Here is a 15,667-nt window from a genome sequence, read left to right as displayed (position 1 = left end):
TGCCAGTGTTCTTTAACTGCTTATTATGGCTGCCATTCATCTCATGGGTTTGTCTCCATTGCTGAGGAAGCAGCATTATCACAGAACACCTCTTGATAGATGGCATTCTTCAGTTCGTTGGAAAGGTGTTTTTCCTGACAGTGCTGAGAGTGAATTATTTAACTTGCTAGGTGTTAGTGTTAACCCTTAGCGGTCCTATGTCGGACCTGGTCCGACATCACAATTTTCCCTTTCCGGTCCAATGTCGGACCCTGTCCGACATCATCAAAAAGACGTAAAAAACAGGTCTCTACTAGTTTTTTCTCCGGAAAAAGCAGAGAAAACCATTCAGTGGCCGAGTGAGACCGATAGGAGCCGAGAGAAGCCGAAAAAAAAAAAGGGGCGTATCTCATGAATACTGATAGACCCGACACCACATAGATAACACGGACATAAACAAACAAGATAGCTGCTTCCTCATCCAGCGCTCAGAGAATATCAGACATTTGCAGAGCTTTTTGAAATGTTACAGTAATAAAATAACGACTTGGATTGCATTATTGAGGAGTTTGGTGATAAAACGAGTGATCAAGAGATGATTTATCGGTATGTACTGTTATTACAAGTTATTTGAAAAATATAGCGAACGAGGGGTGGGGCGGTGCTGGAGATGCAGTACTGAGTGTCCTGTTGATATGCAGTGCCTTTTAAACCTGTTTTACTGTGAAAAAAAATGCTTTTAAACAGCGGGTCTAAAATAAACTGTGTGTGTGAGAATAAATTGGACCTAAAGTGCCTAACATGCACTGAATAATTGCATTTAGTGGAAGTGGGGTTGTGGATTGGTTGTTGTAGTGTGAAACTGCTCCTCCAACCCCCTTATAGAAACATGCCGCGTCTCCCCCTGAGCTCTCCTCCTGCACAGGTGCCAATGTGAGCTTGTTTTCTCCCCCTCTCTTAGACTCGGAAGTGTGTTGCCGTGTTTGAGGGCCACACCACCAAAGTGAACTGCCTTCTAGTTACCCAGGGTGCAGGGATCCCAGGCAGGCTGTACACCGGCTCCAGCGACCACACCATCCGCTGCTACTCCCTCAAGGTAACATTACGGGCCTCGCTAATGCACAGGGGCAGCAGGTATTCAGACGCTTGCAGGTGGTTTCAGTATCCAAGGTCTGTGTATAGAGAATACTGACATGGGGTAGTGTGTGATATGAAAATGTAATGCCTACCCGAGGGGTTGGAGGCAATATATATCCAAGGTGATTTACCCAAGCATTCCACCACAAGAGTGGGCATTATTATTATTATTATTATTATTATTATTATTATTATTATTATTATTTTTAGTTTATTTAGCAGACGCCTTTATCCAAGGCGACTTACAGAGACTAGGGTGTGTGAACTATGCATCAGCTGCAGAGTCACATACAACTACGTCTCACCCGAAAGACAGAGCACAAGGAGGTTAAGTGACTTGCTCAGGGTCACACAATGAGTCAGTGGCTGAGGTGGGATTTGAACCGGGGACCTCCTGGTTACAAGCCCTTTTCTTTAACCACTGGACCACACAGCCTCCTACATTCTCATTTATCACACACTACCACATGCAGTATTTTCTATAATCTCTGATGAGCAATTTTTTCCCAGCTGAGAAGCGAGAGGTACGGTTGGAATTCCTTTCAGTTTGACAGCTTGTGCTGGGGTCCCACTCTGTTACTAGTGTTAATGCACACGCATTTCCCGTAACAACCGTCTGGTTATTATGGGAAATATCAACTGGATGAGCCCATTGAAAAAATTGCTCTCCAGTTATTATATTTTAAGTCATGTCCTTACTGGAATCTATTAGCAACAGCTGCACTTAGTGGATTTCTCCCTCAGAATGTCAGTGATAAAACCTTTGAAATGTTTAATAATGTCTAATATAACATGAACAATTACACATAATCCACCTTAAAGTCTGAAGGATATAATAAAATGATATTATATGATGAGGTGAATGGTGTAGTTTAAAGAAGGTTAACCTGTCTCCCCCCTAGACCACAGAGTGTATTGAGCAGTTCTGCCAGCTGGACCGAGTCCTCTGCTTACACAGCCGCTGGAAGATCCTGTTTGCTGGGCTGGCCAATGGCAGCGTGGTCAGCTTCAGTTTGAAGGTGAGCACTGCCCTGCTGCAAGCGGAGGGGTTCCACATTCATACTGTCAGGCAGACACGTGATCGACACACACATTCACAATAGCTTGAGCTTGAATTTCACTACTGATACAAGATTGTGCTCCTGGGTCTTGGCAATTGATTTAAATGCTGATTGATCTTAATAGCTCCACACTTTAAATGACTAAAATATACCCTCACAACTGCACTTGATTATTTTTGCAGACAGAAATGCCCTAAAGAGATTCACATGCATTGTTATATGTTTGATTTTCAGAACTGTGGTACACAAATGGATGTTATCTCAGTGTCGGTATTGCATGTTTAAGCTAGCTGTGACTATTCACTCCTGAACTCTGGAGTAATGTAGGAAGTAACACCAAGGAGTTGTATTGAAGTTTAAACTCAGTGTGATTGTGGAGCACTGCAGCCAGGTGAATATGGATACTATGGATAAAGATTCATATAGTCAATGCAGTATTGATAACTTTTTTGCTACTGCTTTGATAGATAAAAGCTTTGAATAACTAGTAAGCATTTTTTTCCAATGGGCTCATCCAGTTGGTATTACATTCTCATATCGCACACTACCCCATGTATTAGCTACTCCCTATATAGCATGTAGATGGCATCCGTAACTATTAAACACTCCATTGTGCTGCATTTAGAATCACTAAAAGAAACTTCAATTCAAAGACCAATGTTTTGACTAGCAGACATTGAAAAATACTTCTTGTCAAAATGTTTGTTAGATTTTAGTTTATTTTAGTATTTCTAAAGCCTCTAGTTGGCACTATTGTGCTGCTAGCCTGGAATGCACTCCAGCAAATCCTTTCCTTGTGACCTGCATGATATTAAAACTCCTAGCTCCTTTTCTTCATCAGTTAGTTTCAGATCTTTGGGTTCATACTGTAAAACATCCATAACTTAAAAACGCTCAGTCAGAAATCTAAGGTGTAAAACTAAACATTTCGGCCTGTGCCGCCTTCAATGTGCAAATAATGTTCTAAAACACTGAAATCCTCCATTGCATGGCTTTACTTTTCTGTATTAAATCTATGAGTGGTCTGCCCTGTGAGACGCTCCCCTCTAACCCCACGCTCCCTTGTGGGTCTGCCCTGTGAGACGCTCCCCTCTCACCCCACGCTCTCTTGCTCTGTCCCCAGATGAACAAGCAGCTAGATGTGCTTGAGTGCCACAATTCGCGGGCAGTGAGCTGCCTGGCCACGGCTCAGGAGGGGGCACGCAGGATCCTGCTGGTGGGCTCCTATGACTGCACCATCAGCGTGAGGGACGCCAAGAGCGGCTTGCTGCTGCGCACCCTGGAGGGGCACACCAAGACCGTGCTCTGCATGAAGGTCAGTTGGGACTTCCGAGCCCCTGGCCAAAAACTGCTTCCCAGATTAGGAAAAAGGGGCTAGTTAATGCAACTGAATAAAACCTCAACCTGTAATTTAGAAGCTTTTTGTCAAGATATCAACCAAACTCCCAAGTGGTATTTGTTGTAGTGCTGGGCCCCCGGGAATCAGCTGCAATTTTATACACATGCTTACAATGAGTTAAGTGCTTTATTCATCCCAGAAAATTGAGCTTTTCAATTTATCCTTTATAATCACCACAATTCGAGTCACCAGGGGCTGGTTTTTCAAAACTTTTAATCTGGATAAAAATGATCTGGATTTTGTAATCCTACATTTTGTGATTGATTACGTTAAACAGATTTTGTAATCATAATTATTTGTAATCTGGATAAATGTAATGCAGCAGTGATGTATTCTGAAAAACCAGATCAAAAAGATCCAGATAAGTCATCTGGATCACAACATATAGGATGACAAAATCCGGTTCACATTGATCCAGATTCCAAGTTTTGACCAGCCCCTGGGCATGGCAATTTACTCCAGCTTCTAATGAAACAGGATTATCTGCACAATTGGCTTCATCCTCATTGATTTCCTGTAGTAATTCAGTAATGTGGACTCAGACACAGTACTGTACACTTTAACAATGCCACCTTCATGAATACCAGGGCAATCTTTGCACAAGAACAGAACAATCTTTTGGCGACTGTTGGTATAGATCTTCCTCTAAAACATGTAACATCTTTCCACTGGATTACAGCTGCAACTATTAAACAATTGTGGTTTTTTGGTTGTTTTTTTTCCCCCCTGTAAGTGTATATACTGTAAAAAGTAATCAGTAAATGTTGTCTTCCAGGTTGTGAATGACCTGGTGTTCAGTGGATCCAGTGACCAGTCTGTTCATGCGCACAACATCCATGTAAGTGAAAAGTTCATGCCGTTTCCATTGGTATACTTAGTAATGGTTATGCAGCACTTTGATTTTTACCTAAGTCACTTGTCTTTTTATCAGCGCCTTATCTTAAGAATTCATTTTGAGCTCTTCCTATCCAACCACAACCACATCCACCTGCATGCAAGAAAACTGCAACCACATGACCACTAACCGCAGAACCAATCCACCACACGACGCCTGTTCAGTGTAGAGTATGTTCTCAAATCCAGTTGCAGTGACATAGACATGCCTTGTCCTTGCCCTGTCTATACTGAAGCTAGTGCAGTGGTCAGCAGCATTACTGTGTTTGTTTGTGAATGTTTGTTTAAAATGTGTAAAGTACTTAAAGTGCATTTTACTGTGTTTCCTTGTTTTATTAAATGTACAGTATAAGTAATCAAGAAGAGGGTCTCTTAATCGCACACTACCTGAAAGTTTAAAATAGTTATTGGATTATAGCCACATGCAATCTGTAGGACAGTGATAAAAGTTTGATGGTGCAAAGTCAAGGTAGGTATTGTGTTGTGTGTCAGATGGGCATGATTTATTTTTTCTCAATTTATTATGCATGCTTATTTTACAATTTACTTTTTTTTTTTTTTAGTGCTGTATTTGAGAGTGTACCTGGCAAAGACAAAACATCCATCCTAAATTGTTGTACATTTAATAGATTTAGTTAAACTAAAGGAAGCTAAACAAGCTGAGAGGTGCTTCTAGCTTTCTTCATTTTGCTACTTCCAGTTTGCTAATTCAAAGGCATTTCTCTTGAAATGCTTTGCAGAAATACACAGTTCACGGGCAACTCGAAACGGCAGATTTCAGGACATTCCAGTACATCTTATTTTGTCTTACTGAATGACAAAAATTCTGAACACGTGGAAAATGACTATGTATTGTATAATTTTTTTATATTTAAAACCTGATTTGATATTTAATGATTATGCACAGTTTACCCTGTCTGTATGGTAAGAGTGCCCTGTGTCTGGCTTCACACTTTCATTCCTACCCGAAGTGGTCCACAGCAGGCACTCTTATACCCTAATGGTATATACAGCGGCCTTCATATCGCTGTAGTCGGGAGCCATGGTTACAGACCCTGCTATTTGTGTTCTGCCTTATTATGAATACAAAGTGCCACTGTAATGGTACTATGAGTCTAATGGGAGCCAGATCAATGCTGTTTAATAACCCATTCTGTGGTATAAAGGGCTACCTTATAAAGGGGGAGCACTGTAATGATTTGGACAGGTTTCCAGATCTTAGCTCTTCGTGGTAATGTCGTTTCCTGTCTTGCTTGTCTTTGACAGACTGGAGAGTTGGTGCGCATCTACAAAGGGCACAGCCACGCCGTCACCGTGGTCAATATCCTGGGGAAGGTCATGGTGACGGCCTGCCTGGACAAAATGGTGCGGGTCTACGAGCTACAGGTACAAACAAACAGATTCCACTGTCTGGAACGGAGCCCTGGGTCCATTCACATTCCTTTGCTTACAGTGTTAACAGTTGATTTTACTTATTTAAGGAGGATGTTGCCTTTTATAAACCCTTGTCGTGATTTTCAAATGTATATTTTGCTTCCTAGAGAATGTAATTTATTGCAAGGGCATAACTAGGTGCTACTGACCAGTGCAGTAGACCTTGCCTACAGCAGTGGATTACAGTAGTGCAATAATGATTTATTGCTTTATGGTATTTTTGTGTTTGATCCGCAGTGAGTTAACCCTTTGCGGTCCATTGTCGGACTGGGTCCGACATTGCAATTATTCCTCTCAGGTCCTTTGTCGGACTGGGTCCGACATCATCAAAAAGACGCAAAAAACGGGTTTCTAGTCGTTTTTTCTCCGGAAAAAGCAGAGAAAACCATTCAATTGCCGAGTGGGAGCGACAGGAGCCGAAACAAGTCGGAAAAAAAAAAAAAAAGGCGTATCACATGATTAGTCATATATGGCCCTGCTATCAGATAACGGGGCGGTCATAGTAAACAAGCTGGCTGAGTGCGTTAGCACACAGAGACTATCATGGACATTTGCAGAGCTTTTTTCAGATGTTATAGTAATAAAATAATGACTTTGATCGCAATATTGAGGAGTTTGGTGATAAAACGAGTGATCCGGAGATGATTGATCGGTATGTACGACTATTATTTTTATTATTATTTATTTCTTACATAGATGAAAGCGATAGCGAAAGAAAGGGTGTGGCGGGGCTGGAGAAGCCTAGTGAGTGCTTTGTTGATATGCAGGGCCATTTAAACCTGTTTGACTGTGGAAAAAATACATTTTAAACAGCGCGTCTAAAATTAACTGCGCGTGTGAAAATAAATTGGACCTGACGCGCACTTAATAAATGGACTGCAAAGGGTTAATCCACAATCCTCTCTTCTCTTTCAGTCTCATGACCGATTACAAGTTTATGGAGGGCACAAAGACATGGTCATGTGTATGACAATCCACAAAAGCATGGTAAGTGCTGGGCACTCCTCATTCCATAAAACTAAATGCAATTAATTTCAAGAAACGCTGCAGAATGAGATGTAATCCACTGTGTTCCCTCCCTTTTGTGACATGTAATCCACTGTGTTCTCTCCTTTTGTGACATGTAATCCACTGTGTTCCTCCCTTTGTGACATGTAATCCACTGTGTTCCTCCCTTTGTGTTTCTAGATTTACACCGGGTGCTATGATGGGAGTGTCCAAGCCGTGCGGTTAAATCTCATGCAGAATTACCGCTGCTGGGTAAGATCTTACAAGTTCTTAAAGCAATGCTTTTACTCTCTCTGGACTGGCTCACTATTTGTTTTTTGTGTCTGTTTATTACCCCATGATAAATTCTTATTCAGCATTCATTACTGTTTCTGCACTCGTGGGTATTTGGCATGCTCAGTAAAGCCACAGACATGTTTCATCTTTGAGGCAGAATCTGAGCAAACATGAGCAAGGTGGAATTTGCGTAGTTTAATTGAGTTTCAAATGATTTCAGAATAATTCTGTTGGTCTACAGTTAATGTCAGACTAAAATACAATGTTCATACTTATCATGAACTTATGACATGAGGGTTGGTTTACCTCAGTAAGGGGAACTTATCTGACGTCTTTAAAATAAAAAATGAGTTGACAAATGTAACCCTAGTCAGTGCTTTAAGTGCAGCACAGAGACCAGAGCCACAGGACACAGTTGGAAATGAAAAGGAGGCCGAGGGAAGGAGACACTTTTACACAGTGCTGAGGCTGTGGAAGGGGTTACCAATCCGCGTTGCTGATGCACAATCATTAGGATCCTTTAAGAGCCCAATTGAGGACCAATTAGCTACTAAGAATCAGACTATCATTGATGGGCTGAATGGCCTCCCCTCATTCATACATTTCTTATGTGGGTATCCAGATGTGTTTTTAATTTTTGCCATAGTTTAGGCCTTTGGCGTTTTACCATATGTACACATTGTCCCAAATACCGGTGCAGATCCCAAGTACCTCCCGCATCACAATGACCCCCCTCTTTGTTTCCTCGCAGTGGCACGGATGCTCCCTCATTTTCGGGGTAGCGGATCACCTGAAGCACCACCTCTTGACAGACCACACCAATGCCAACTTCCAGACTCTAAAATGCCGCTGGAGGAACTGCGACGCCTTCTTCACTGCCAGGAACGGGTCCAAGCAGGTGAGACACGGGGTCCAAAAAGAGGACAGCCAGGGGGTTGAGAGAGAGGAGAGCCAGGAGAGGAGCAGAGGGACCAGAGAGAGGGTTGCAGGGAGGGGAGCCAGGGGGAGCAGGGAGACAGCCAGGTGGTCCAGAGAGAGAAGGGAGCAGGGAGACAGCCAGGTGGTCCAGAGAGAGAAGGGAGCACGGAGGACAGCCAGGGGGTCGAAAGAGAGTAGGTAGCAGGGAGGACAGCCAGAGGGTCCAGAGAGGGGGAGCAGGGAGGACAGCCAGGTGGTCCGGAGAGAGGGGAGCAGGGAGGACAGCCAGGGGATTGAGAGCCAGGGCCAATCAGTAGAGGTGACTATTGTAGTAATGTTTTAACCACATTATGGCAAGTCATATAAAAGAGCAAGTAGGGTCCAAGCATCAATGTCTGATTTTTATAGGACTTTGAGACAGTGCAGGTATTGTATCTTCCCTTTTTTAAAAGCTTATCCGCTGCTAGGGATATAGTGGAGGCGCCCGTACTTGTCATACTTTGTAGTTTGAAATACAGACGTGCTCAAATTTGTTGGTACCCTTACAGCTCATTGAAATAATGCTTCATTCCTCCTGAAAAGTGATGAAATTAAAAGCTATTTTATCATGTATACTTGCATGCCTTTGGTATGTCATAGAATAAAGCAAAGAAGCTGTGAAAAGAGATGAATTATTGCTTATTCTACAAAGATATTCTAAAATGGCCTTGACACATTTGTTGGTACCCCTTAGAAAAGATAATAAATAATTGGATTATAGTGATATTTCAAACTAATTAGTTTCTTTAATTAGTATCACACATGTCTCCAATCTTGTAATCAGTCATTCAGCCTATTTAAATGAAGAAAAGTAGTCACTGTGCTGTTTGGTATCATTGTGTGCACCACACTGAACATGGACCAGAGAAAGCAAAGGAGAGAGTTGTCTGAGGAGATCAGAAAGAAAATGATAGACAAGCATGGTAAAGGTAAAGGCTACAAGACCATTATTATTATTTATTTCTTAGCAGACGCCCTTATCCAGGGCGACTTACAATTGTTACAAGATATCACATTATTTTTACATACAATTACCCATTTATACAGTTGGGTTTTTACTGAAGTAATCTAGGTAAAGTACCTTGCTCAAGGGTACAACAGCAGTGTCCCCCACTGGGGATTGAACCCACAACCCTCCGGTCAAGAGTCCAGAGCCCTAACCACTACTCCACACTGCTGCCCATCTGCAGCTTGATGTTCCTGTGACAACAGTTGCAAATATTATTAAGAAGTTTAAGGTCCATGGAACTGTAGCCAACCTCCCTGGACGCGGCCGCAAAAGGAAAATCGACCCCAGATTGAACAGAAGGATAGTGCGAATGGTAGAAAAAGAACCAAGGATAACTGCCAAAGAGATACAAGCTGAACTCCAAGGTGAAGGTACGTCAGTTTCTGATCGCACCATCCGTCGCCTTTTGAGCGAAAGTGGGCTCCATGGAAGAAGACCCAGGAGGACTCCACTTTTGAAAGAAAAACATAAAAAAAGCCAGACTGGAATTTGCTAAAATGCATATTGACAAGCAACAATCCTTCTGGGAGAATGTCCTTTGGACAGATGAGTCAAAACTGGAGCTTTTTGGCAAGTCACATCAGCTCTATGTTCACAGACGAAAAAATGAAGCTTTCAAAGAAAAGAACACCATACCTACAGTGAAACATGGAGGAGGCTCGGTTATGTTTTGGGGCTGCTTTGCTGCGCCTGGCACAGGGTGCCTTGAATCTGTGCAGGGCACAATGAAATCTCAAGACTATAAAGGCATTCTGGAGCGAAACGTACTGCCCAGTGTCAGAAAGCTCTGTCTCAGTCGCAGGTCATGGGTCCTCCAACAGGATAATGACCCAAAACACACAGATAAAAGCACCCAAGAGTGGATAAGAACTATGAGTCCTGATCTGAATCCTATCGAACATCTATGGAAAGAGCTGAAACTTGCAGTCTGAAGACGGCACCCATCAAACCTGAGACAGCTGGAGCAGTTTGCTCAAGAAGAGTGGGCCAAACTACCTGTTAACAGGTGCAGAAGTCTCATTGAGAGCTACAGAAAACATTTGATTGCAGTGATTGCCTCTAAAGGTTGTGCAACAAAATATTAGGTTAGCGGTTCCATTATTTTTGTCCATGCCATTTTCATTTGTTTTCTTATTTACAATATTATGTTGAATAAAAAATCAAAAGCAAAGTCTGATTTCTATTAAATATGGAATAAACAATGGTGGATGCCAATTACTTTTGTCAGTTTCAAGTTATTTCAGAGAAAATTGTGCTTTCTTCGTTTTTTGTGGAGGGGTACCAACAAATTTGAGCACGTCTGTATAAAAATGCTTATCCAATTGGGATTAAATTTAGTTAGGAATTAGTCTTCACCATTATTTTATTTATTGAGTATCCTCATTTATTTCTTGGCACTTGTACTGTACCAATGAGTGTCAATATAAATTAGTGTCTACCGACAATGATGCCACAATAAGTTGAATGAACTTTTACTTGAAAGTCAGATAGAACTGAGGTCCAGAACCCTTTTCAAAAGCAGTGGGTTGAATTTACCATCTGTTGGTATCAGCTAACTCGAGTTACATGTATCTAGGGAACTGCTTACCCAGTTGATGATGGTAAGGACAAGCGTTTGAGAGCATCATCATTTGTGAATATCAGTATGTCAAACTTGCATTTTTATTATATACAGAGAATCGCTTATCCAATCGGGATCAAACTTGGCTAACAGTCCTTTTGAGAGTATCAGTACCTGGATATTGGGAGGTTCCTGTCCTTTTGCTGGTCCATAGGTCACGCTTCCTTTTTGCAAGGAGAGGATCTTGGTTGCGGTGTGCTATGCTTTTTGTATTGAAGGGAATGAAGATGTACTAACTCTTGGTATGATTGCCCTTTTTAAAGAAAGGTTGTTTTCTTGTATCCTCAGGATACTCCCAAACACATGCAGAAACATGCTGAAGAAGACAGTAAGCTTGACCCATAAGGAAGTATTTCTTCTTCCATACTGGGAAGCATTGAAACATCCCAGGGAAAAAAAACAAAGCACGTTGACGTGAGTGAGGATGAGGCAGAGACACACCAGCAGGCTGCCTTACTGCTCAAGGGAGAGGAGGGGAACACCTCATAGCCTGCTTCTGCATGGAGCACAGTCTGACATTACTGTCCCCTCTCATAGAAACCACACCTCAATGCTCTTTATTTCCGATTTTAATTTGTATACAATTTTATGAGCGTTTCAGTGTTTTATTTGGAATATGAAAAAAAAAAAGAGAAATCATTTTGTATCCCTTTTTTTTCCAGTTAATATCAGCGGGATGGGGGAGGGAGAAAAATATTTATTAAGGGGTAAGTGGTTTATTTGAGTCGTCACATTTCTGCTAATGACGGTACAAGAAGACGTTGGTGTACAATATAGTAGGAAAACTGAATCCACCTAATACTCATAAACCTGTATTTTAATATTTAGGCATTTTGTTATGGGAACTATATAGGTGGGAATGGGGGTGGGTGGGGGTGCGTGAATTAGTTCAGTTGAAATTGTTCATTTGAAAGTGAAGAGCACCAATGAGTGTAGCCGCTTCAATCACTAAACAAGAGCTCCACTGGAACAGCAAATAGAAGCGCTCAGCAATGTACTGAAGAGGACAATTACAGCCTGCTGTTTCAGGAAGCTAGTACATTCGTTTTTACTCTTGTATAATTTCTGTTAAAACTAACTGCTGACCACGCTGAAGGCCAAGCCTGTTTCACACGTTAAGCCGTGTTCATTCGCAGAACAAACAATGGTATCTGACTTTTTTTTGGCGTGTGTGTAAGGGAAAGCTGCAGTTACTGACACACCGAAAAAGAAGCTAACTCAGATTTACAGTGTGGCATGGTGGGGCGGGGGTACAGTCCTCGGACCTCAGATAGTGATCTGGCAGTTCAGACACTGTTTTATAGTCTAAAGAGTTTGCATCTGAAAGAGTGTTGTGTTTGATTTGTAAGATCTGTAATCTTGTGCTAGTTCTATTGAAGCAATCCTCTTGGTACAAAGCTAAGTGCATCACAACGGCCTATTGCACAGCCAAAGAGCAGCTTTGTTGCGGGTGGTAAATAGATAGTGAATACTGCATTGAGATTCTTATCGGATCTTTGCAAATCGTGTCCATTTACTTCTTCCAAGGGTCTGTAGAAGGTTTTTCTAGACCGAGATGCTTCTGACATGGATTTCAGAGGGATTTAAGAGCACAATTAATATAGAGGAACCCAGGAGACACTGAAGAATCTCTTCCGCCCTGTACCCTCGCCCCCTAGCTCTTCTAGTGTCAGTGAGTTAATGCAAGGTTTTTACCACTCTCTCAAGCTGAGGTGTACCAAGTTTGGTATATTTAACTTTTTTTTGTTATTTCATTTAAAAATAATAATTTCGTAAACTGGTTTTGAGTTTGCAAAAAAACAAATGGCACAGACTGTTTTCACACAGTATATAAAATACAGAGAAAATAAAGTCACATATTGTGTATAAAACACAGCAGTGCAGAGATGCTTTTAAAGAGTGTGTTTGTTTTTTGAAAGGAATGGGTTTGTTGCAGTGATGGTACAGAGCAGGGTGACCTATTTGTGTGTGTGTTTGTGTTCCTGTTGTGCAGTCTTTTTTCCATTGATTTTAGGGGCATAGCTCCGTTAGTACTGAAGTGTTAACTGTACTTGCGTCGGGTGTGAAGCCATTGTGTTAGTGTTCTTTTAAAGCCAACATTTTAAGAGTGTATGTTGTTATTTTATTTGGTAGCTTTTTGAAGCAGTTTCTTGGCATGAAAGAAAGACTTCATAGTGGCAAAAACCAAATTCCAAAATCCAGACACTCAGTCGCTAGATATACAGTGGTTCTCATTGAAAACGAAAGATACTGACTGCCTGTTAAACAAAAACATTGGTCTTATTGTATAACTACATTTATTTTAGTATTACTGGTTAACACAAGGAATGGAGGACATACAGAATCTATATGAAACTTTTATCAACCATAGTTAATTTATCAAGAAATTAAGTGAAAAAGATGACTTCTACTCTTGGTACAAAGATTAAACATTGAACAGTTCCGTAAATCCTTCATTCTTCAGAACATCAATGTGCACACAAACCAATCCGTTCTGAGCCAGAAGGTAACCATTGTAAACTCCAGCCATCCAGAACTGCCCCAGAGGCACCTCATATGAATCGGAGCTTTAGCTCTTGTGGATTTCAATAATTGTCATTTTATTTTCATGTTGTATTATGGAAGGTCAGGGTTCAGGCAAACTAAATGTTTGGAAAGCAGCAGCTACTGTGTTCTAACAAAAATTAATGAAAAAATTAATTATTTTAAACAGTGCTGGTGTTTGGATCCAGTACCGTCAGATCAGTTGAATTGACACCAGTTTGTCGTTCCCCACTTGAACTTTCATTATTTGTGTTGTTGAATGCGTGTGATCATAAGGTTGTTTTGCAGAGATGCAGTTGTTGTAGTGAAAGACTTGCAGCAATATAATTGGGAGTTTGGTTGCATGTAGTTTTTTTTAATGTTGCAGGATACCTTTTCAAGCATAATGGTGGTTCACATTCTGTGCACATCTTACATCTCTCTACCCCACTTTAATAGAGTGATCTTAGCTTGAAAGAGGGTGCTGCAATTGTGAGTCTCTGGTTTGAAAGGAAGGAAAAAAACTTTTACCAAAAAAAAAAAAAAAAGTAAAGATAGCAGTAAGCCGACCAGGTATTTGAGTTTTTTGTTACTGTTTTGAGGGGTTTTTGTACTTTTTTTTCGTTCTTTAAGTGATTTTGTTAAGGACTAATATTTCTGTACGGGACAGCTACTTGGTCAGGATCAGCAGGCTTGTTTGGTTTCAGAGTTTAAAAATGCTACCGTGATGAATATCATGCATTTGTAAGCTTTAGTGCTAGCCATGCCATACACATACATAATTTCCAGAAATAGTGACCGAAAGAAAGTAGGTGGTCACTTTCAATTAAACTGAGAAAAAAAACACCTGTGAAATATATTTTCAATTGTGTGTTTGATTTCGTCCATATTGGTGATGCATAGGGACTATCTTAACAGCCCATGCTCTAGGACTTTCTTATACAGCACAGTCCTGTGGGGTTTTTTATTTTGTCTGTATGAAATCAAATAATTAGAAAACAGTACAATCTATTCTCTTCTTGCCAGTCTGCTGTATTTTTAGAGGAATCGTTTAGTTTAATTCCTGTTCAATAACATGCCTGTTTGGCACTTCTTAAATCAGTTCAACAGTTCAAAGAAACCCTCTACAATGATGTCTACCATCAAATCAAATACCCATTAAACCCGAATAAACATCCCCACAAAAACTAGAACTAGAACCTTCTTCAAAGATGAAGCACGTTTTCAGTTTGAATGTATTCGTGTTACTATACAGCTGACTGGTCCACATTTAAGTTCCAATTACAGACTGATGCAGCTGGCCTTTAGTTTTCAATTGAAGTTACAAAGCTGCAAACTTGTTGCTGAAATTTTGTAAAGAGAAATTGTATCGGCAATAAACATTTTAAACTTTATTTGCTGTGTTGTGTTTTTATTATGAAAAATATATATAATATATTTTATATTTGTAATTAAAGAACACAGAAACAACAAAGACCATTTAAGAAATGAGAAGGGTCTTAAGGTTTTAAAGGAACCTGTGGGGTCCAGTGGTTAAAGAAAAGGGCTTGTAACCAGGAGGTCCCCAGTTCAAATCCCGGCTCACTCACTGACTCACTGTGTGACCCTGAGCAAGTCACTTAACCTCCTTATGCTCAGTCTTTCAGGTGAAACGTAAGTGACTCTGCAGCTGAAGCATAGTTCACACAACCTAGTCTCTGCAAGTCGCCTTGGATAAAGGCATTTGCTAAATAAGCAAATAATAATATTAATTTACAATATAAATGTGCAAATTAATGTCAAAGAACAAGGGTCTAAGGTGGGAATTTTACCTACAAGGGACAGCCAAAAATGAGCTATTTACTGTGGAAGCTGCTTCATATGCATTTTTTTTCATGTGTATTGAATCCTATGAAGACCACATTTTGTACAATGCTGCTTGTTTGAAAGCATTTTTAATGTGAGCGACATGTTTAATAACTCCGATGTTCAGTGCTGTAGGTTGTTTAGCATTATGGGATGTGAGCAATATTAAAAGATTATATTGTTTTAATGGTGGCTCTATCATTTAAAAAACAATACATGCAAAAGAAATGGAAGTAGGACGAAATCAGGTTTACCATTTTAAAGACCAAATATATGTTCAATAATTTCAGCAAATTACTGGTTTAATAATAAAAGGTTTAAAACTTCTGTGTAAGCAGTGATAGTGCAAATGTGCTCCAGTAGGGTTTGAGTCGGTCCTAACCTGGCTGGCTTTTGTTGGTTAGAACATTTTAGGAAGTTGTTATAAAATAAATACATAGTTAATGGATTCCACAACACCAGAGCAGAATAAATCCAATCAGTAAATGCACAAGTTTTATTTGATTATAATGATTAAAAAAATG

The 15,667-nt window shown here is 40.5% G+C and overlaps 1 protein-coding gene across 1 annotated transcript in view; it reads left to right on the top strand.

The window, feature by feature from the left end:
- Window positions 1–14,692, top strand: part of LOC117422269 (zinc finger protein 106-like) — a 39,416-nt gene extending 24,724 nt beyond the window's left edge. Inside the window, exons 14-22 of the mRNA XM_058987259.1 lie at window positions 941–1,075; window positions 2,019–2,135; window positions 3,301–3,492; window positions 4,352–4,414; window positions 5,737–5,856; window positions 6,820–6,891; window positions 7,093–7,164; window positions 7,940–8,086; window positions 11,064–14,692. Of these exons, the coding sequence (XP_058843242.1) occupies window positions 941–1,075; window positions 2,019–2,135; window positions 3,301–3,492; window positions 4,352–4,414; window positions 5,737–5,856; window positions 6,820–6,891; window positions 7,093–7,164; window positions 7,940–8,086; window positions 11,064–11,120 (975 nt within the window). The 3' untranslated portion in view covers window positions 11,121–14,692. The remainder of the gene's footprint in view (window positions 1–940; window positions 1,076–2,018; window positions 2,136–3,300; window positions 3,493–4,351; window positions 4,415–5,736; window positions 5,857–6,819; window positions 6,892–7,092; window positions 7,165–7,939; window positions 8,087–11,063) is intronic.
- The last annotated feature ends 975 nt before the right edge of the window (window positions 14,693–15,667 follow it).

Source organism: Acipenser ruthenus, chromosome 15 (genome assembly GCF_902713425.1).
Source record: "Acipenser ruthenus chromosome 15, fAciRut3.2 maternal haplotype, whole genome shotgun sequence".
Lineage (NCBI taxonomy): Eukaryota > Metazoa > Chordata > Actinopteri > Acipenseriformes > Acipenseridae > Acipenser > Acipenser ruthenus.
The sequence above is the reverse complement of the archived record's forward strand: the minus strand, read 5'-3'. Positions and strand labels throughout refer to the sequence as shown.